The 21146-nt window shown below is 38.0% G+C and overlaps 1 protein-coding gene across 1 annotated transcript in view; it reads right to left on the bottom strand.

Annotated features, from left to right (window-relative positions):
• Positions 1-21146, bottom strand: part of LOC133454872 (lipoxygenase homology domain-containing protein 1) — a 56242-nt gene that overhangs the window by 27395 nt on the left and 7701 nt on the right. The window contains exons 4-28 of the mRNA XM_061733589.1: positions 19976-20056; positions 18177-18361; positions 16483-16581; positions 16214-16362; positions 15997-16120; positions 15344-15594; positions 15131-15266; positions 14826-14986; positions 14612-14698; positions 13652-13787; positions 13357-13511; positions 13116-13276; positions 7173-7249; positions 6897-7093; positions 6599-6791; positions 6329-6489; positions 5521-5854; positions 5287-5438; positions 4138-4271; positions 3080-3231; positions 2861-2965; positions 1932-2057; positions 1672-1839; positions 1384-1565; positions 387-503 (exon numbers count right to left, since the gene is read on the bottom strand). Coding sequence (XP_061589573.1) covers positions 387-503; positions 1384-1565; positions 1672-1839; positions 1932-2057; positions 2861-2965; positions 3080-3231; positions 4138-4271; positions 5287-5438; positions 5521-5854; positions 6329-6489; positions 6599-6791; positions 6897-7093; positions 7173-7249; positions 13116-13276; positions 13357-13511; positions 13652-13787; positions 14612-14698; positions 14826-14986; positions 15131-15266; positions 15344-15594; positions 15997-16120; positions 16214-16362; positions 16483-16581; positions 18177-18361; positions 19976-20056 — 3823 coding nt within the window. The remainder of the gene's footprint in view (positions 1-386; positions 504-1383; positions 1566-1671; positions 1840-1931; positions 2058-2860; positions 2966-3079; positions 3232-4137; positions 4272-5286; positions 5439-5520; positions 5855-6328; positions 6490-6598; positions 6792-6896; positions 7094-7172; positions 7250-13115; positions 13277-13356; positions 13512-13651; positions 13788-14611; positions 14699-14825; positions 14987-15130; positions 15267-15343; positions 15595-15996; positions 16121-16213; positions 16363-16482; positions 16582-18176; positions 18362-19975; positions 20057-21146) is intronic.

Raw genomic sequence — 21146 nt, forward strand, 5'->3', positions numbered from 1 at the left:
TGTTATTCATTTTGATGACACTATTCTGGTCCAATGATCTTTTTCTTTTAAGTTACTTTAGCCTTATTCCTGTTATTTTGTTAAACTCATGCTCGATTTCTTATTGTCCCTAAGACTGATTTTGCGCAGCCCTCCTCCTCATCTCCACCTCTTCATGATGCCCAAAGAATTTCATGCAAAGTCACATCCTCCTACTAAACTGTAAGCTCATCCACTCCCAGCAGCGTCCATACCCCGGGGGGGATCCTTCCTGTGTCTTTTCATCTCACTGCTCAATTTTAATGTCAGATTAGTGTCTAATTAGGATAATTAGGGGTAAAAAAAGGTTTCTTCCATTTGATTTTTCATCTGACTCATTATATACTACATGCTTCTGTGGGCAGTACCTTCCCCTTCCTCAGCAGGCGTCTGATCTCCACCCTGTCCAGGTGCCAGCCTGGGTTGATCCCACGGTTGTCATGGCCGATTCGGATCTTCTCAATTACATCCCCCACATCTTCTAGCTGCAACAAGATCGGTAGAGAAACAGTAGAAATGAAAACATACAGTACATTTGCAGTTCAAGTTCCCAAAGCTTAACAAATGAACTTCTGCGTATTGATAGTGATAGTAGTAGTAGTAGTAGTAGTAGTAGTAGAGTTTATTTCGAATATGAATCATAAAAAAAGAAAGAAAATAAGACAATCGTCTTAACATGAGACATAACAAGTACATATTCGAAAGGGAGTGAGAAGAAGTAAAACTTATAAACTCTCACCCCCTCTCCTTAAATATGACTAGCTAACACATGCGAACATAACATTATGCAAACATAATAAAAAATATATATATATATATAAATAAAAATAAATAAAAATAAAAAAACAAAAACAATCAAAACAAGACAATAAAAACATTGTAGCAACACAAGCTACTGACTAGTGTAAGAAAATAAGGATAAAAATAGATAAATACAAAATAAACACTGTATCATTGCACCAAAGCATTTTGCTCATCCCTGTACCTCTGAAAAATAATATCTTTGTATTTTATTTTAAACGGTTTAATATTTGGACATTGCTTTAATTCCATTGAAAACTTGTTCCATAGCCTCACCCCGCTGACTGAAACACAAAAACCTTTCCTGTTTGTGCGTATTAATGTGACATTAAAATTACTTTTGCCCCTTAAACCATATCTTCCCTCATGAATACTAAATAATTTCTGTATATTTGTTGGTAACAGATCATTTTTTGCTTTGAACATTATTTGCGCTGTTTGGTAGCCCACAATATCCATAAATTTGAGTATTTTGGACTTCAGGAATAATGGGTTTGTGTGTTCCTTGTAGTCAGCATTGTGGATTATTCTTATTGCTCATATAGCTTCATATTGTCATCGTACCTCGACAATGAACATATCCTCAGCTCCCCTCTCGAAGTACATTCTCCTCTCCCTCTTGTTGACACATAGAGACTTCTGCTCAGTGCATACTGCATCTCTTCCATACAGGACAATGAAGACATCTGCATCAGTTCCAGCACCGAATACGTCACTTGTGAAGGTTTTTATCTCGTAAGGAACAACTACATAGAAAAAAGAAAAAGACTAAAAGGAGTTAAGCATGTAAACTTTGAAATCTCTTTAATCAGGGTGTAATTTAAAACATATCACTGCAACAATATAAGTTACATGGTGTGTAAAACTCTGTCTGTAGAGGGTTGGAAAAAAGATCCCTAGCGATGGCTCCATCATCTTCTCCTCTATCCAACCATCGGCCACACGGAAAGTGGAGCTTCTGTCCCAGAGATTTCGCATCAATCTCCACCCAGTCAAGGAACCAGCCTGCTGATCCTCCACCTTACACATAACCGCAAACAAATGTTATATTTAAATGCATTTAATAACTTTGCTTTATTCATAAAGGCCACAAGTGTTTGTTGCTCTACCGCAGTTGTCATGTCCAATGCGCAGCTTTAACAGGGGTCCGATGTCCACGGCTTCCACAGTAAACTCATCAATCAAACCCCGTTCGAACTTGTTCTTATGAGTCTTGGAAGCCTTCATGTTGATTTTACCTGCAGTCGAACCTCAGAGTGAGTTAAAAGTCCAAAACACATCCTAAAAAAAACAACGCAAAGTAATGCTCTAAACCAGGGGTCGGCAACCCGCGGCTCTAGAGCCGCACCTTTTTTTTTTTCCTTTTTTTCTTCATTTTTTTCCTTTTTTCTTCTTTTTTTCCTTTATTTCTCTTTTTTTCTTTCTTCTTTTTAATCTCGACATTTCGACTTTTTAACTTTTTTCTCGAAAATTTTGACTTTTTTCTCGACATTTCGACTTTTTTCTAGACATTCCAGCTTTTTTCTCAACATTTTGACTTTTTTCTTGACATTCCAGCTTTTTTCTCAACATTTTGACTTTTTTCTCGACATTTCGAGTTTTTTCTCGACATTCCAGCTTTTTTCTCAACATTTTGACTTTTTTCTCGACATTTCGAGTTTTTTCTCGACATTCCAGCTTTTTTCTCAACATTTTGACTTTTTTCTTGACATTTCGACTTTTTTCCCCAAAATTTTGACTTTTTTCTCAACATTTCGACTTTTTTCTTGACATTTCGACTTTTTTCTCAAGATTGTACTTCAAAATTAATCTTGACATTTCGCCTTTTTTCTCGAAGTGCATAATGAAAAAAAAAATCTTCCCCAAGTTATAACTAATATAGAAAAATGCAGCATGTGTTGTCTTCATTCTAAGGCTGATACAAGACTTTTCATTTTTCATTCATTGCGGCTCCAGACATATTAGTTTTTTGTGTTTTTGGTCCAATATGGCTCTTTCAACATTTTGGGTTGCCGACCCCTGGTCTAAACTAAAGTACTACCTGTATCATCCTTGGTGCCGTACAGGGTCATAAAGACATTAGCATCTGTTCCTGCGTACTTCTTGTCACCAGTTTTTACCCTCACTGTGTATGTTGTTGACATAGCTGTAACAGATGCAAAATACATTTCCTTTTTCTGTCATTTATAAAAAAGTGGTGTTGGAGGAGTGTTAGATTCTTCAAAGCACCTTTCTTTGAGAAGCCATAACTTGCTCTCACCCTTCTGCTCCAGTCCGAGTGTAGCTTCAGAGTCTTCTTCATCATCTTCATCACCCTTCCTCATGAAGGCTTCATCAACAGGGACGAGCTCCCGAGCAAGCTGTCCATCATCCTCATCAATAGCCAGCCAACGCTTACACGGAAAAAAGTACCTAAAACATAATATAGAAAAGAAATTGTGTCCATCCGTGGTGTCATTTTGCATCACACAGTGGAGGTCTACACGTTAAGTCTAGGTTAAGTCTACGGCATGAGCTGATGTTTGTGCTACAGAAAAGAGCAGTGAGAGTCATTCACAGGGTAGGCATCAGAGAACCATCAAACAGATTATTTATTTCGGCAGGTTTGTTGGAAATGGCGGATATAGTTGAACTTCAAACTTTAAAAATAATGTTTAAAGCAAAAAATATATCGTTACCAGAACAGTTACAAAATTTGTTCAGATTGGAGGATGAGGACAACAGACTTAAACTTGATTTCAAACATACTTTTGCAAGGCTAAACATAAAACAAATGTGTATTTCTGTTACAGGTGTAAAAATATGGCATGGACAAAGCAAGGAACTGAAAAGTTGCACAAGTTTGTATCAGCTTAAGAAAATGTTTAAAAAAGAAAAGATAAGTGCCTACAAAAAAGAAAAAGGAGAAAGAGAAAGAAATAGATAGAAGAGTGGTATTTTTGTTTGTTTTCTTGTTATAAATATGTTTATAGATTGGTGTTCAGTAAGTCAACGTAATTCTATTAACAGAGATTTCTTCAAGTTTTCTTCTTCCTGCTCCTTTTCTTTCATGGTGATAATGTGTACTTCATGGAATTTTGTACAACATTATTAAGATTATATACCATGAATGGAATAAATGAAATCAAATGCTGGTGTGTGTATGTGTTATTGAAATGGTGTCACTCAATGACACTGTGCATTAAAATGACTGATGAAACTATTTCTTTTTGTTGTCCTTCTGAAAAACAATACTGGGAATGTGGGAAGAAGCAGTTCAGCATCAGAATTAAAGTGCGGGTGCATCGCTACTCTCTTCCTAACCTAATCTTGACTCACATTGTGTCATCTTTTTCATCTAAAATCTCCACTCTGTCCAGAAACCAGCCGGCACTGGCCTGGCTGTTGTCATGTTGAATCCTCAGCTTCTTCAGGATCCCCAGATCGACTGCTGTGATGTTGAAAATATCTTCCTAGTTCACAGACACAAAAAAGAAAAGCAGTGGCTCAGGATGTGAACATAACCACAAATTTATTCAACAATCATTATCAAGCCAGGGAAATAAATGTATCTGTGTGTAACTCAAATTTAAGCTTTAATTTAGGCTGTTTTAAGTTTTAAGCATGTGTCCTGAGATCAGGTTTTAGCACGTTTTTGAAGAGTTTACAAGAATGGAAACAAGCAGCTTCCACTGATCTTGTCTTTGTTTAATCTTTTCCCTCACTCCTCCACTTGCCTTTCTTTTGTGTCAAAATGAGCTCATTGGGATGCCCTCAAGAGTTATACCATCATAATGTGTCATAAAGCAATATATGTTAATCCTTTATTTGTTATAATTTTGATGATTGAATTGTTTAATGATTTCATATTCTAATTTTTTGAGATTTTTTATTTGGGGTTTTCATAAACTGTGAGCCATAATCATCAAAATTATAACAAATAAAGGCTTGAAATATTTCACTTTGCATGTAGTGGGAAATAATATTTGTTTCACCTTAAGTGGAATTTACTACGAAGGAAGTTTTGCAATATATTCAAATTTTCCGACCTCCACCTGTATATTATTACATAAATAAATAAGAGCATAATATGTGTCTGTATTGGTTCAATACGGAACACAACTTTTAATTCCCAATTACGGAACAATTCCGTATTTCAAGGGACGGGTGGCAAGCATACATAAACCTGTCCAAGCCATCAAGGAGGAGTTCCACAGGATTGCAGGTGAATGATGTAGAGATCTGTTAAATTAATTTTATATTATATTCTGTGCTGCGGTGTTACTCTTTTTTTCGAAAAACATGTTCAAATTTGCCGTATGCGCGCATTAAAATCTGTAATTGCATTCGGGTGAAAAAGGACACGACGTGAAGTATGTGGATCTTCAGATGCAAACTAATGTTACACGTCAAAAAACACGTCAAGCAATTACACACATTAAACACAATAACATTTTTAATTTAAACATTTTTTAAATCCCCATTTACCTGGCCTTTCTCAAATTTATTTAGGTTGTTGGATTTCCTGAGCCACCGCTCTCCTGTGTCGCCGGTCTCTCCGTATATGTCGATGTACACGTTGGCATCAGTTCCCGCCCCCCACATCGTGCCAGTAAACACGTGAACTTCATAAGAGTTTACTACAAGGAAAACACAGTAACGTGTTAATAACATTAAAAGCATATACGATGTGTAAACACAGCACAGTCGCACTCTCCTCACTCTCCAAGTCTTCGTTGTCCTCAGTCAGCAACTCAACCACAATCTCCCCGTCCTCCTCATCCCTGGCCAGCCAGCGGTTACAAGGGAAAATAAAAGTCTCCACCACTTCCTGCAGCTGCTCAATTATCTCCACCTCTTCCTCTTCTTTTTTCTTCTTTTTCTTGTCCTTCTTCTTGTCTTTTTTGGTCGTCTCCTCTTTTTTCACCTCGACTTGCACCATAGCCATCGTCAGCCGCTTGATGTCCACTGTCTCCAGGAACCAGCCGTCACCAATACCCTTCCCATCATGGTAGATGCGTATCTTATAGATCTTCCCGACATCCTGAGCTTCAATCTAAGTTGTAGGACGAAGACAGGACTCAAGTTAGAAACTTCAGTAATCCAGCAGATGCTGACGTAGGGCTGTGCGATTTTGAACAAAAATAAAATCCCAATTTTTTTCTCTGAAAACACGATTTTTGATTTCGATTTCGATTTTTTTGGTAAAACTACAAAAGACAAGGGAATAAATTGTTTCAAATATTTTATCTTTATTTTTAAAGAAAAATACCAAACAAATTTCCCTATTGGGAATGAAGTGCAATTGAAAGATACTGTAAATCCTCCTTGAGTTTAGTAAAGTGACAACATTTACCATTTTCTTGACCAAACAAAGATGACTAGACGCATGCAGCCAGCTGCAAAAAAGGAAAATCGATTTTCCGATTTTCCTTTTTTTAACATCGTCTTGATTAATAAATCCGATTTAGATTTAAAATCGATTAATCACACAGCCCTATGCTGACGTTTCACAAGGCTTGTTGCAGACCTTGAAGATCTCAGTGGTGCCACGTTCAAAGTTGTTGGAGCGACTTTTCAGGGTGAGGACTTCGGTTTTCCCATTCTCTCCATAGATCTGACAGAGGACATTAGCGTTGGTTCCAGCAGCACGGACATCACCTGTGACCACTGTTACTTCATAGTTGATCACTGTTATAGATTGTGCAGACAAGACGAAAGAAAACCAACTCATAATCCGTCCTTACTATACATAAGCTAGTAAATTTAGTGTAGTGCTTCCCGTGTGCTTGTCATTTACATTTTTCAATGTCTAAGGTCTCACTGGGATAGATCTCCACCTCCACTTTTCCATCGGCCTCGTCCTTGCAGAGCCAGCGGTGACTTGGAAACATATACTGCTTCCCGTGAACCGGAACAGAGATCTGCACGCTGTCCAGAAACCATCCGGCCCGCAAGCCCTCGTTGGTGTGACCGATCAGAAGACGGTTAATCTGCCAGCAGAAAACACATTTGAGGGGGAAAAATACTGTTAGGAAACCCAACTATGCAATATGTCTGTGTTCTCTGAGAGACATATGCCTGTCTGATGAACTTGCCTGTCCAACGTCCAAAGTTTCGAGGATGAAGATGTCAGTGCGTCCTGTCTCAAAGTAGTTTCTGAGATTATTGTCAGAAACTGCCAGTATCACCTTTTCAGTATCACACTTTTCTCCATACAGCTTGACAAACACCTTGGAGTCAGAGCTGGCCCCGCTCACATTTCCTGTCTTGATTGCTATGTGGTAGTCGACGTCTGAGTGAAAGTGAAGTTACTGGTTTTCATAATGTAAGCTGGATCATTTTAATTAATTTAATTTATTTTTTTCACTTACTAAAGAGACGCAGGCCCTCTCCATCTGGGACTAACTCACGGACAATCTGGCCATCATCTTCGTTTTGGTCTAACCACCTGGAGAAAAATAATTTGATAAATATCTACAGTAATCATAAAGTAAACACAACCTTTCTGCCATTAACATCGAGGAAATTATTTGTTAAGAACAACTTACATTACTATAATAACAGTGTCAAGTACAGTTTCTAATTAAAATTAATAAAATTAGAATATAAGAATACACGAAATTGTCAATATACTCAAATAACACCAAGATGTATGAAAATATGAATCATACCCAAGCAAACAAAACCTAATCAGACCTAGTATAAAAACATTTTGCCATGTTGAAGGTTTAAATTAAAGCACAAAAGTAAAAGTAACATTTCCAATTGCAATAAAAAGGCAAGTTTATTTAGCACAATTCAACAACAAGTTGATTCAAAGTGCTTTACACAGACAATAAAACATCATCACATTGCAAAAATGAAAATAAAAATGAAATAGAAATAAAAAAGCATGATTTAAAGCATAATTTAAATTTTAAACAAAAAAATAAAGAAAAAATAACCAAACAGTAGTTTAAATATGATCCCGTTTTGAAACTCAAGCTTAATGGTAAAAGTGCAGATTTGGAACTTTATATTTAAATGTAGCTGAGAAAAGGTTTGAATTCAACCTGGATTTAAATACACTGAACGTTTCAGCTGATCTGGGAGTTAGTTCCAGACATGTTGAGAATAGATGCTGAATGCAGCTTCTCCATGGCTGGTTCTGATTGTGGGAACTGATAAGAAACCAGATCCAGATGACCTGAGGGGTCTGGAAGCTTCATACTGGGTCAGTAGGTCACTGATGTATTCTTGTCCTGGACCATTCAGATCTTTATAGACCAGCATCAGAACTTTACAATTAGGACAATTAGGTCTGCAGAGAGGATAATTGGGACTAACCTCCCATCTATCCAGGACCTGTACCTGTTCAGGACCAGGAAACGGGCAGGTAACATCTCTGCAGACCCCTCACACCAGGACACAGTCTGGTTGAACTCCTGCCCTCTGGACGGCGCTACAGAGCTCTGTAGTCAAAACCTCCAGACTCAGAGACAGTTTGTTCCCCCAAGCTACTGCTCTGATGAACTCTCATCACTCATAGAGTCTCAGAGTAATCAACCACCGTGCAATAATAATAATAATAATAATAATAATAATAATAATAATAATAATCACAATCATATGCTGTAACAATGCACCTTTCAATAACCATGTCTACCTCATACTGCTGCACCTTTCACTTTTAAATTGTATATGTATATTTATAAGAGCCATTTGTCTATTTACTGTTTGCAACTATTTAAATCTGGGTTCAGTGAGCAAAATAACTGGAGTCAAATTCCCTGTCTGGCATGTTCAAACTCGGCCAATAAACCTGATTCTGATTCTGATTCCGATTAAAGTTCAGAGCTGGACTGATGTGGTCCACTTTGTTGGTCTTAGTGAGGACTCAACCAGCAGACATCGGAATACGCTGCAGTTGTCTAACTGACCTTTTAAAGGGAAATTTTCGTTTTTTACAACCTGGACCTTATTTCTGGCATTTTTTATGGTCGTATACTCACCCAGAAAAGTTTGGTGTCATTTGGAGTCCTTCGGAAGATATTAGGAGGTTTGTGCGAGCCGCTTCTCCATATAACGGTAGTGAACGGGGCACAGCGGGACACAGATGATGCAGCGTCTAAATAACACATCATTGCCGCAAAACTCGTTCATTTCTTTTATGAATCACTAGATCTGCTTCTGGGCATCTTCCATGACCTGTTGTCTACATCCGGGGCGCTGTGTGTAACAAATAAATCAGTTTGTAAACAAGACCTCTGAACTCATGACGTCATCTCTGTGCGCGCGTCCCAGACACAGCTCTGTGTACAGCTGGAGTTCGCTACTGTTAGTTTACTGTTAGTTATTTGAAACATGTCTGAATATTTGTCAAATTCTGAGGTTGTGGACGACGACTTTGAATACGATGGACGTCCTTACCGTTTTGAGCCAGAGTATACGGCTGAAGAGCTCACTGAACGGAGGACAGAGTGCGCGCACAGAGATGACGTCATGAGTTCAGAGGTCTTGTTTACAAACTGATTTCCTTGTTACACACACAGCCCCAGATGTAGACAACAGGTCCTGGAAGATGCCCAGAAGCAGATCTAGTGATTCATAAAAGAAATGAACGAGTTTTGCGGCAATAATTTGTTATTTAGACGCTGCATCGTCTGTGTCCCGCTGTGCCCGCATGTGTTACCATTATATGGAGAAGCGGCTCGCACAAAACTCCTAATATCTTCCGAAGGACTCCAAATGACACCAAACTTTTCTGGGTGAGTATACGACCATAAAAAATGCCAGAAATAAGGTCCAGGTTGTAAAAAACGAAACTTTCCCTTTAAGGTGGACCTATAAAGATACAATAAGTTACAATAATCAACCTACTAAAGATGAATGCATGGACTAGTTATTCCAGGTCCTGATGAGACATCAGATCTTTTAAACTTGATATATTCTTAAGGTGATAGTAGGCTGACTTTGTTATTGCCTTAATGTGTTTTTCCAAATTTAGGTCTGAGTCCATCACTACACCCAGATTTCTGGCCTGGTTGGTGGTTTTTAGGTGTATAGAGTGAATCTTTAATTGTTTCTCTTTGGCTCAGTTTAGTTTTTGTTTAGGCAGAGAAAGTTGTGGCACATCCAATCATTAGTATCCTCACTGCATTTACCAAGAGCCTGTACAGGGCCTCGGTCTCCTGGTGACATTGTAATATCTGCGTGTCATCTGCATAGCTATGGTAGTTTATTTTGTTGTTCTCTATAATCTGTGCCAGTGGAAACATATACGTAGATGTTAACAGAACATGTCCCAGGATGGAACTTTGGGGAACTCCATATATAATTCTTGTCTGCTCAAATGTAAAGTTACCTATTGACACAAAGTATTTCCTGTTCTCTAAGTATGTTTTGAACCAGTTTAGTACAGTTCCAGAGATACCTGCCCAGTTATCCAGTTGTTTGAGTAAAATATTGTGGTCAACGGTATCAAATGCAGCACTAATATCCAGATATTTCTCCACTGTCTGTATATAAGCATAAGCATGTCATTAAACACAATTGCCTGTTATTTTTTCTGTACTTTCCGGTCAGAAATCTGGATTCAACCCGATGTGAATATCTTCCAAAGGAAAATGCTGTATCCATATAATACTAAGCAACAAAGCAGCTGCCTTTTCTACCTTGTTATTTTCATTTACGCTCCTGGTGTAATTTTCTTTTTGTTGCTTTGACCCTCCCCAAGTCATAGGAGGTTAAAGTTACCACAACTGCCCCAATTAACAGGACAGACAGGCCGGAAGAGTCTTTTTCCAGAAGTAATTCTGCACCCTAACCCTTTGGTTTGACTCCAGTTACGGAGGAAAAGATCTTGCTGGGCGCATGTATTTAGTGTCTATTTGTAAAGGCGAACTTCTTTATCATCACCTAACTGCTTAAACACATGTCACCTGAGAGCCAGTGAGCCCGAGCATGACCAATTTACTATCAGGGCTGTTAATCCTACATTTGTTAGGATTATTTTGTCCATCTGCCTGGTGGCCAGGTGGATTTGAGACCAGCCAATCAGAGGGACATTCAAACTCAATTTTAATGTCATGGTGTTTGGATTTTGTTTTTTTCTTTGTCCACTTGACATATATGAAGGATTTTTTGTGCCAAAGTTAAATAAATAAATACATCATTAATTAATTAAAATGGGAATGAAATATATCATTAATTAATTAAATGTGTCATTAATTAATTAAAATTAGAATTAAATATGTCATTAATTAATTAAAATACAATTCATTTTAAGTAAAAATATATATTTATTATTTCAGCCTTTAATTAATTAATGACATGATTTCGTGTGAATCATGAAATGTAAAACTGCATTTATTTAATTAACGACACATTTAATTAATGATTTTGTGTTGCTGAATCATGAAATGTAAATGTAAAACTGTCAGTTTCACTCATCAAACTCAGTGGGCGGGGCTAACGCAAATCTAGTGCAATCCACTGCTTTGGATTTTCTAAACATGACAGCTGTGAGTTCGGAGGATTTTCGTGAACTTTGTAGAGAGTTGGTGAGCGATATCTTCGACCTTGCAGAGTATGTGGAAGCAGGACCTGCTGACCCCGAGCATGTAGCGTGTAAAGCAGAGGAACTGCTCGAAGTCGTTGGAGTTATTTCTGCACTTTCCCATCTTGACTTGATGTGCAGGGGAACCAATGAGGTGTTTGGAATCCGCCCACTGAGTTTGACGAGTGAAACTGACAGTTTTACATTTACATTTCATGATTCAGCAACACAAAATCATTAATTAAATGTGTCACTAATTAATTAAATGCAGTTTTACCTTTCATGATTCACACGCTCACACGCATTTCTTTAAAATAGTAGCCAGGGTGATAAAATTACGTCGTTCTTGGCAAAAACATTTTTTTTTTTTGATAATATAGTTACAGGCAGTAGGTGGGTAATTTACCTTTACTGGAAACAGCAGGGAATGGCTGAGCTGGCTCAGTTTATGACACATTATGATGGTATAACTCTTGAGGGCATCCCAATGAGCTCATTTTGACACCAAAGAAAGGCAAGTGGAGGAGTGAGGGACAAGATTAAACAAAGACAAGATCAGTGGAAGCTGCTCACACAGATTCCACTGATGAAGATGCAGAAATGTATCAATGTTTGACCCTGCCTCCACTTTCTTAGGCCAATGTATCATATGTGATATAATCCATAAAACCAGGGGCTAGTAATAATAATAATGATAATAATGCAGTTGACATGTTTTGGTTTGGGGATCTATAGATACATTAAATATTTTTCATTAATTTTCCAGTCTTGTATGTTTCATATTTGAGACTGAAAGACTTTCTCTCCATCAATCTGGTTTTTAGTTTCCTCTCTAGATCTTGGCCGTCTTTAGGTGGCTCCGTCCAAAATGTTGATATTGTTTTCTTCTAAATGATTTACTTGACTTGGGTTTGAATAATTTTTAGTGCAACTCTGAGCTGTAAAGGCCCAACACGAGGACAACGTTTTAGAGTTTCTACTTTGTTGACATTTTACATTTTACTTTACTTTACTTTATGAATCTTTATTTCGGCTTGTACAGAACAAGATGAAAAGGAAGAGAAAAAAAACAACATTTCTTTTGCCGAAAAGGTGTAGGCTGAAGCCGTAGCTTATAGTGCCTACCCTTTTTTCTTATGATCAGCAAAAATATGAGACATTAGCTTTTACTCAGTGAAAACAAACAATACATAAAGAAGAAAAAAATAAGTAAGACAAAATATAAAATTGACGTTTCACATCCTAGAATGTTTTTGATAGTATATTTTATAATTATAGTGTTTTATATTTATTTACAGTATTTTCTTTAAACAATTTCTTAAACTTGAAGATAGAACTACACATTTTTAGGTTGTTATTACAACTATTCCAAATTTCTCTAGCCTTAACTGATGTACATCTCTTTTTAATATTAGTTCTTGCTGTCGTCATCTCAAACATGAGTTTCCCCCTCAGGTCATAGCGGGTTTCTTTTATCTGGAACAGGTCCTGAATGCAGTTTGGAAGCAGTTTCTGCTGGGCTTTAAAGGCAAATAAAACAGTTTTCTGCTCTACTATATCATGGAATTTTAAGGTATTATATTTAATAAAAAGATTATTAATTATTAATAATCAATTTATTATCACAGTTTATTATCAATATTAATTAATATTAATTATACATTTTACATTTTAAGGGCAGTTTCTAGCAGTTCCACCCTGGTTCCAGTCTTCCAGAGGCTGAGCACCAAACCAAATGACATACTGAAACTTTAAATCATGTGCAATGACGCCTTACCTGAAACAGGGAAACTCAGTGGCCATGGACTCTGGTTGGCCGTCCTCCCTCACCATCACCTTGTCAAGGAACCAACCACAGCCTCCGCCACGGCCATCATGGCCTACTCGAACCCTGCGCACCTGTCCCAGCGACACTGACTCAACGATGAACTCGTCGTGCTGAGGGAAGACAGAGACAAAAGATGTTGGCGGTACCTGTCTAAAACAACATCGGTATGTTAATTCATTTTAACACTCACATTTCCCTTTTCAAATTTGTTGACATTGTTTTTACTCATAAACATGAGACGTTCCCCTGTGTCACCAAGGTCACCAAATACATTGAGGAAAACACTGGCATCAGTGCCGCTGCCACTGACGTTGCCAGTGCAGATTGTGACACGATACTTTATCACTGAAAAGAGAAAAACAGGAAAAGATACATGCCACATTTACTGAAAACTAACATATTCCCCTCATACCTGTAAAAATACTTGACACCACTAGTTATTAACATGGAGTTTGAGTATCTGGATGTGTTCCTGTGTTACTTACAAGGCAGCGGCTCATCAATGACTGCTCCTGTAGCTGGAAGCTCTCTGACGATCTCATTGTCATCTTCATTGATGTCCAACCAACGTCCACATTCAAAAGAATATTTGTCCATGGTTAGCGTCTTGAGCACAGTGGCCTGCAGAAAGTAGCAGCCTCATGCATCATCACACACATTCTCATCTGCACCTTTGATTCATGCGTTTCCTTTCAGATGATTTAAGGCTGCACCAGCAGCAATATATCCATTTTCCAAGACAAGCTGCCTCTGCAGCCATGTTAACAGCTCTGTGAATCTGCAGTTTACCACAGACCAACTTCAATGCGGCGAGCTGATGATGACAATGTTAATGAGCTATTTGTTGGCGGGTTTTTAGTATGTGTGCTATCACAGTTTATCATGAGAATGTGGTCATATTTGGGGATTAGCACAAAACAGAAAGTGTAGCTGAGGCTGTGATGAATTGTTTATGCTTGCTTTTGTAAAGATAATAAGATAACATAAGACGTATTTTATTGATCCCATGGGAATTTGTTGGGCACCAGCAGCATAACATACACGAATATACAAATATAAAAAAGGTATAAAAGTATACCTTTTATATCTTCCAAGATATAAAAGTACTATCTCCCCTCCCCCCTTCCTCTCTTCTCCTCTTCCATTTTTATTTACTATAAGTATCTCATAACCATCATTTTTGTCCATTGTTCCTGTAGTTTCTTGTGCTGGCCCCCTTTTTTCTCTTTTGTGCATGTTTGCAGGCCGGAGCTTCGGGAGCTGCGTGCTGGCCTGCGGCCTAGAGGTATTAGGAATTCTGTCTTTGAAACTATTTGCATTGTGGTAGGATTTAGTCAAAGTCTCAAGCACAAGATTAAAAGATTAAAAGCTAAATAAATGTTTAACATGCTACTCACAAGTGACGGTTTGTACTGACAAAGCAGACAGACAGTGTACGGTCTCACCTTCGCTAAATGCCAGCCAGCAAACGGATGTCTCTTCTCATGCCAGATCCGTATTTTCCGCAGTTTTCCTATGTCTGGCATTTCAACCTACAGTGATCCCAAAAAACGTTAAATATTAACAGATATGTGTAAACTGACTTTGTGTAGAACCCAGTGTGGATTAGTGTGATAAATGAACAATATACTTGGTTCACCAGTTTGATCCAAGGCTTACCATGAATTTATCAATCTGTCCCTGTTCAAAACTGTCGGAGTTGTTTTCCAGTTTGACCTCATCCGACTTGCCCTTCTCTCCATAGATCTGCAGAAACACCTGCGCATCTGTGCCTGCGCCCTTAATGTCTGAGGTCCAAATCCACAAGGACCACGGGTATTCTATAGTGGAGAAAAAGAGGCTGTAGTACCAAACTGTGCAGAAAGTTACATCAAACATAACTTTCATTATTTTTACATCCATAGACTATTGAATATTTGCTTTTCCTTTATTGGGTAAGAGACTGAGTTCAAAAATCAACCCACTTTTCTGTTTTTTCTGCCTGAGAGACACCATCTCATACAACTCCCTCTCAATCAGTCCATCCGCCTCGTCCTCATCCAACCACATCCCACAAGGAAACGTTTGTTCTACGCCCGTGAATGGACAGTATATCACCACCTGGAAGGATAATGGGCACTTAATCCGTGAATTACTCTTTGATAATCATTCTCTAACTAATAAGAAGTACAAAATACCTTTTCACAGTACCAACCGGCTCCTACAGCTCCGTTGTCGTGCCCAATTGTGACTCTGCTTAGGGGGCTGATCAATTCACAAATCTCCACATTGAAAATGTCGATGAGTCCACGCTCAAAAGCGCCACCCTCAAGGAAAATTTTGCCACTGTTTTTCAAGCCCTTGGAACCATGCATGACCATATGGATCTTAGAGTTGGTCCCTGCACCTCTTATATCTCCAGTCATCACCTGAACATTGTAGACAATTCCTGAGCAGTGGAGAAAATACATAAACTGTTACCAATTTATCAAATAAATGGGGAAAAAAAGTAAATAAATATACTCACGGGACACTTTATTAAGTATAACAGGTATGACTAATAAAGTGGCCGGTGAATGTGGAGTTTTATTTTGAAAAGGTTTTTTTTCTCAGCTCTTATCTTTTTCTTTGCTAATGACTGAGGACTTGTGGTCTGGAAAGATAAGTAAAACAAGTCTAAGCAAACTAAATAGAGACTTTTAAAATGAATAAGGAACTAACCAAACCCAAAACCAGGACATTGATGTTGTTTTCAGCATCTATCCAGAAACTAGAAGTATTCCAACAAGTAAAGACTTTTAGTTTACATGTCTAATTTTAGATAAGCTGGTGATGGCTTATATTTTCTCACCCATTGGCTGCATGGATCCAACCAAGACGTCTCTTTGTATTTTACCATCACCTTCATCCAAGGCAAACCAGTGAAAAACTGGGAACTCATACATTTCTTTATTTCCCATGTCATCTATCACCACCTGTAGGGAAAGAAGAATTATGTCTAATCATGAGGTTTTTTTGTTTTGTTTTGTTTTGATCATGCATGCGTGCACACATGCAGCTGTGCATGCCTTATCTAGAAACCATCCAGCAGAAGAGCCTCTATTGTTGTGACCTATGGTGATTTTCTTCAGCCTTCCCAGGTTAGGAGCCTCTACCGTGAATTTGTCCTCTGAGCCACGCTCAAAGTTGTCCTTACCACTGTCCAGTCTTCTCTCTCCTTTCATAAAGAACAAACCATTTCTAAATGAGAATTATACACTGAAATCACACAAAATGGCATTGATGCAGCCATTAAAAGGAAAAGTGTAATGAGGAATGAAAATAATTTCCACGATACCTGTATCACCATTTTCTCCAAAGATATTTAGAAAGACATCAGCATCAGTCCCACTTCCCTTCATATCAGCAGTGAACACACTCACAATATATTTATTCACTGCAAGAGATGGGATTAATGCATTAATTCAATACCAGAATTATCTATAAAGAGCAGTTCATAAACAAAAAGGGTAATCAGTTGTGTGCTGTTATTATTAATGTTATATATAAGGAGTCATAATAAATTGTTCTAAAGGACTGAGATTTTGTGCTTTCTTGGTTCTTTTTACTTTCTTCAAGTTTGTCATCATTCCTTGCTGGTTTGATCCTGATTTGTTTATCGTAGTTTCGGATTGTGTTTGTCAGTTTACTTTGCTTTACCGAACTGCATTATGGATGCCCTGCTCCACAGCATCTTTTGTTTTTTTCCTCTGTCTTTTTTTTTTGTTTTTCTTGTAAAGGCTTCAACCTGCTTCAAGTCCGTGCTTGGGCCTTTACTCATATTGCTAACACTGGATTAAATATTTACCACAGTGGGTGTCTATTTGTTTAACAGCTATATTGTTCCTGCCCCTCCTTTATTGCAAAGTGTCTTCACGAAGCCGTGCTTCATTGACTGCAGGTGCTAAGACGTTAGATCACATTGCAGGTGAGGGCATAGGGACTGGTTTTACCTGCAGATTACACCCATGGCATTCAGTTACAACCTGAAATTGTAAGAAGATCTGCAGATTACCAAGCACCATTGTGTAGCTGGTTAGTCACATGAGGTGGATGCATATGTATGTATGTATATGTGCAGTACTCGAGTTGTAAAAAAGAATCAGGGGGGATGGTGGATTTTATCATATGGGGACAGATCATTTGTGCTGATTACAAATAATATAATATATTACAAATAATAGCACTGACCAAAACACCTGCAGAAACACTGCAGGAATGACATAGCAGCAGTTAAATGCAGCCTTCTGTAAGCTTTAAATATCCACTGGGCTTACATCAAATACATCAAAACACAACAATAAAAAACAGTTTCTGAACTTATCAATATGACTCTGTCCTTCACAGGATAAGTAACATGGATCACTGCAAAAACTCACAATCTTAACAAGAATATTTGTCTTATTTCTAGTTAAAATGTCTCATTTTAGTAAAAAAATCTCATTATACTTAAAACAAGACTCATCACTGGAAAAAAACAACAAGATTTTCACTTGAAATAAGCAGTAAAAATCTGCCAGTGGAACAAGATTTCTTTGCTTGTAGGATAAATCCCACTGGAAGATTTTCCTACTTATTTCAAGTGAAAATATACTTGAAACAGGTGAAAATTGTCAAATAAGTTATTTTTCCGGTGTTATTTTTCTGGCGATGACTCTAAATGTTGAAATAGCAGTAAAACCACATTCATTGATAAAATGACATAAGGGATGGAAAGGGGGGATGGCAGTTTTACAGGGGGGGTGATTTTTACAGTTTTTATTTCAGGGGGGGATGCCATCCTCCCTCATCCCCCCTCAACTAATATAATATATACATATATATATATATACATATAGTACTGTATATGCATTCATATACTATTATGCTATTAAAATGTTCAACATTTAATTCTTGTGGCTTCTCTGAAATCTGGTGGATGCATTTTAAACATAATTCATTGTTGTGAAGTTTGTTGTCTGTTTTGTACTATGCTTTTGTAGAGTGGCCTACATTTTGGGACATCCATGGGGTTAAGGCTGCTCAGCAGATCCCTAACAAACAGATTGTCGCCCTCCTCCCGGCTCAGCCAGTTGTTGCAGGCAAAATAGAAGCGCAGATGGGGCCGGTTCATGTCGGTCACAACCACCCTGTCCAAGAACCAGCTGGCATTCATTCCTGTGTTGTCATGCTCGATCCTAGGGAGATCAACAGTCAGAGCATGACGTGATTTCCACCCACAGGCAATCTCAAATGAGCTTGTCATATTGGATCAGATAAAAGTTTTCTTTTGTTTTGTTTGAATTTCTTCCGGAGTCAAAACTGAACAAAAACTGTGGTCTTCAAGCACATTAAAAACAGGTTAAAATAAGCATATGAATAATGTACACAGTTTATAAGAAGCTGCATAAAGCTGAATAAAGACACTGGAGTTGCTAATGGCGCCAACACTCTCAAGGCTGAGTTGAAGGCTGCGTCCCAATACTCCCCCTCGCCCTCGTTTTCTTCACTAACCCTAACTTTTGCGCGTTCCCGTGAAGGTAGTGGTGTCCCAATTCCTCTTTTCACCTAGGGGGAGGGGGCATAACGAGGGCGAGGGGCTGAGAATAGCCCCTTCAAATCGAGGGTTTGCAGATGCTGACTTGGCGAGCGAGGGGGTATGAAAATTTCCCAGAATGCTTTTCGTCGTCATTTGCGGACTGAATCAAAAAAAAAACATGGCGGACATTTCTTATTTTTTTGTGAATAAAATCAATATTTTGAGTTAGTTTCTGCATAAAAATGCATTTTGATTACATTTCTCGGCGCAAACCAATATTTTACTTTCATAATATTCACTCAGTGAATGTACATAATCCCTTTTTTGTCCGTTGTTCGCTAAGATCGCGCCGGAATATGGTTACGTAACCTACGTAAGCGACGCCGTAGGTTACGTAAGCTACGCCATAGGCTGCGTCTATTTAACGCGGACCTAAACTCCGGAGCCGGCAGACAGAAATCTCTAAATTTCGGAGCAAATTTCTTAACAGGCGTAGCTACAACTGTTAGATTTCATCTATTAAACCAACATCTTCCTAAATGATTTATTTCAGCCAGTATTCACTCTTCAGTGTCAAAAAAGATAAACTTAAGGTTAAAAGTCTGGACTGCGTTTGGGCAGTGAAGTCTGTGTATGCCCAACTTGGTTTCATAATCACATCTCAGAAAAACGCATGGCTTCACACTCCTCCAATATATTCGAGGTTAAAGCTATTGCATAAATGTTTTTTTTGGGGGTAATAGCTTGAGAAAATAGCCTCCATAATCCACTTCTAATTCTATATAAAAATACCAGGACGGTTGAGAATAATTGTGTAGGATTGCATTTCATGTCCGACATAACTCTGAGCACTAATGATGCAATGAAAAGAGATTACACTTATGTGCTGGGATTGCTCTTCCACTTGCCTGCTCTTTATTTCTCAGCAACAGATCAGCATCTCTGTATGTAGAAATGTCTGCATGTTTGCTTGCTGTAATGTAACTCTCTCTCCTCTAGAGCAAAAACACAGTAACTCACAACGACAGATGGGGCTTAACTGTCTCTGATTGAAATTGCTGGATGGACAACAGTGACAGATGGAAGAAAAACAAAGTGAGAAAAAAACTGCTGTTCACTCATCTAATGGTAGCTGACAATAAAGCATTAACTATGATCTAGTCATTGACCTGCAGCTGTGTATTATTTGCATTTGGCCCATGTATATAAACAGGAAATACACATTTTTACACACTTGATTAACTCACGTAGATGCTACGGTGAGCAACAGTACCTCAGCTTCTTTACAGGCCCCACGTTGTATGTTTTAATACGGAAAACATCGGTCTTATTCTTCTCAAATGCAGTCCGGCTTCTGTTAATTGAAGAAATGGTAAAAATGTTAGACTTATTGGAAAGATGCATTCAGTAACATTCTCTATTCAATCAAGAAAGATGAGTTCAGGATAGATGAGCCCTACAACAGTAGATGGCATCCCCAGACACATCCTGACTGTCTCATGGCAGTGGTGTAATCTGAAACCTTCCATAGGGTCTGCAGCTTCATTGGTCCCTCGTCCGCCTCATGTACTATACTTGTACCCAGTGGCGTCAATTCAGTCAAGCTAAGGTATGGCAAGGTTACGAGTCACAGAACTTAACTAGAGTATCAATCAACACGTCCAGCAAATACTCATAACAGAAGTCTGCTATGGAGCTTATCTGTGTGGTCAAGAAAATTGGAACTTTTTCAAATGCAGTCTCGCTCACTGCAAAAACTCAAAATCTTACCAGGAATATTTGTGTTATTTCTAGTTAAGATGTCTCATTTTTAGTCAAACAATCTCATTACACTTAAAACAAGAGTCATCACCAGAAAAATAACTTGTTATTTGACCATTTTCACCTGTTTCAAGTAAATTTTCACTTGAAATAAGTAGAAAAATCTGCCAGTGGGACAAGATTTATCTTCTCATTACAAGCAAAAAAATCTTGTTCCACTGGCAGATTTTTCTACTTATTTCAAAATCTACTTGAAACAGATGAAAATGGTTGTTTTTGAGTCTTGTCTTAAATGTAATGAGATTTTTTTTGACTAAAAATTAGACATTTTAACTAGAAATAAGACAAATATTCTTGTTAAGATTTTGAGTTTTTGCAGTGTATAATAACTAGTGAAATCGATCATGTTGTTCTGATTTGCATTTGTAGTTATTCTATATGTATTAAGTAATAGAATAATCAATACAAATGGACAGAGTAATTCCATAAATGTATTTAAAAAACAAACATTTACATTTTCCCTTGAAGCCAAGGTGTGGCGGGCGGCTGCCATACCTTGCCATACCCAATTGACGCCCCTGCTTGTACCCCTCACAAAGAGAAACTGGGCATGTGAGTGCCTCTGACAAAGACACCCTCTTTTACATTAACAGAGAATACCTGCCTTTGTGTCTGACCCACAT

The sequence above is a fragment of the Cololabis saira genome, chromosome 11, assembly GCF_033807715.1.
Source record: "Cololabis saira isolate AMF1-May2022 chromosome 11, fColSai1.1, whole genome shotgun sequence".
NCBI lineage: Eukaryota > Metazoa > Chordata > Actinopteri > Beloniformes > Belonidae > Cololabis > Cololabis saira.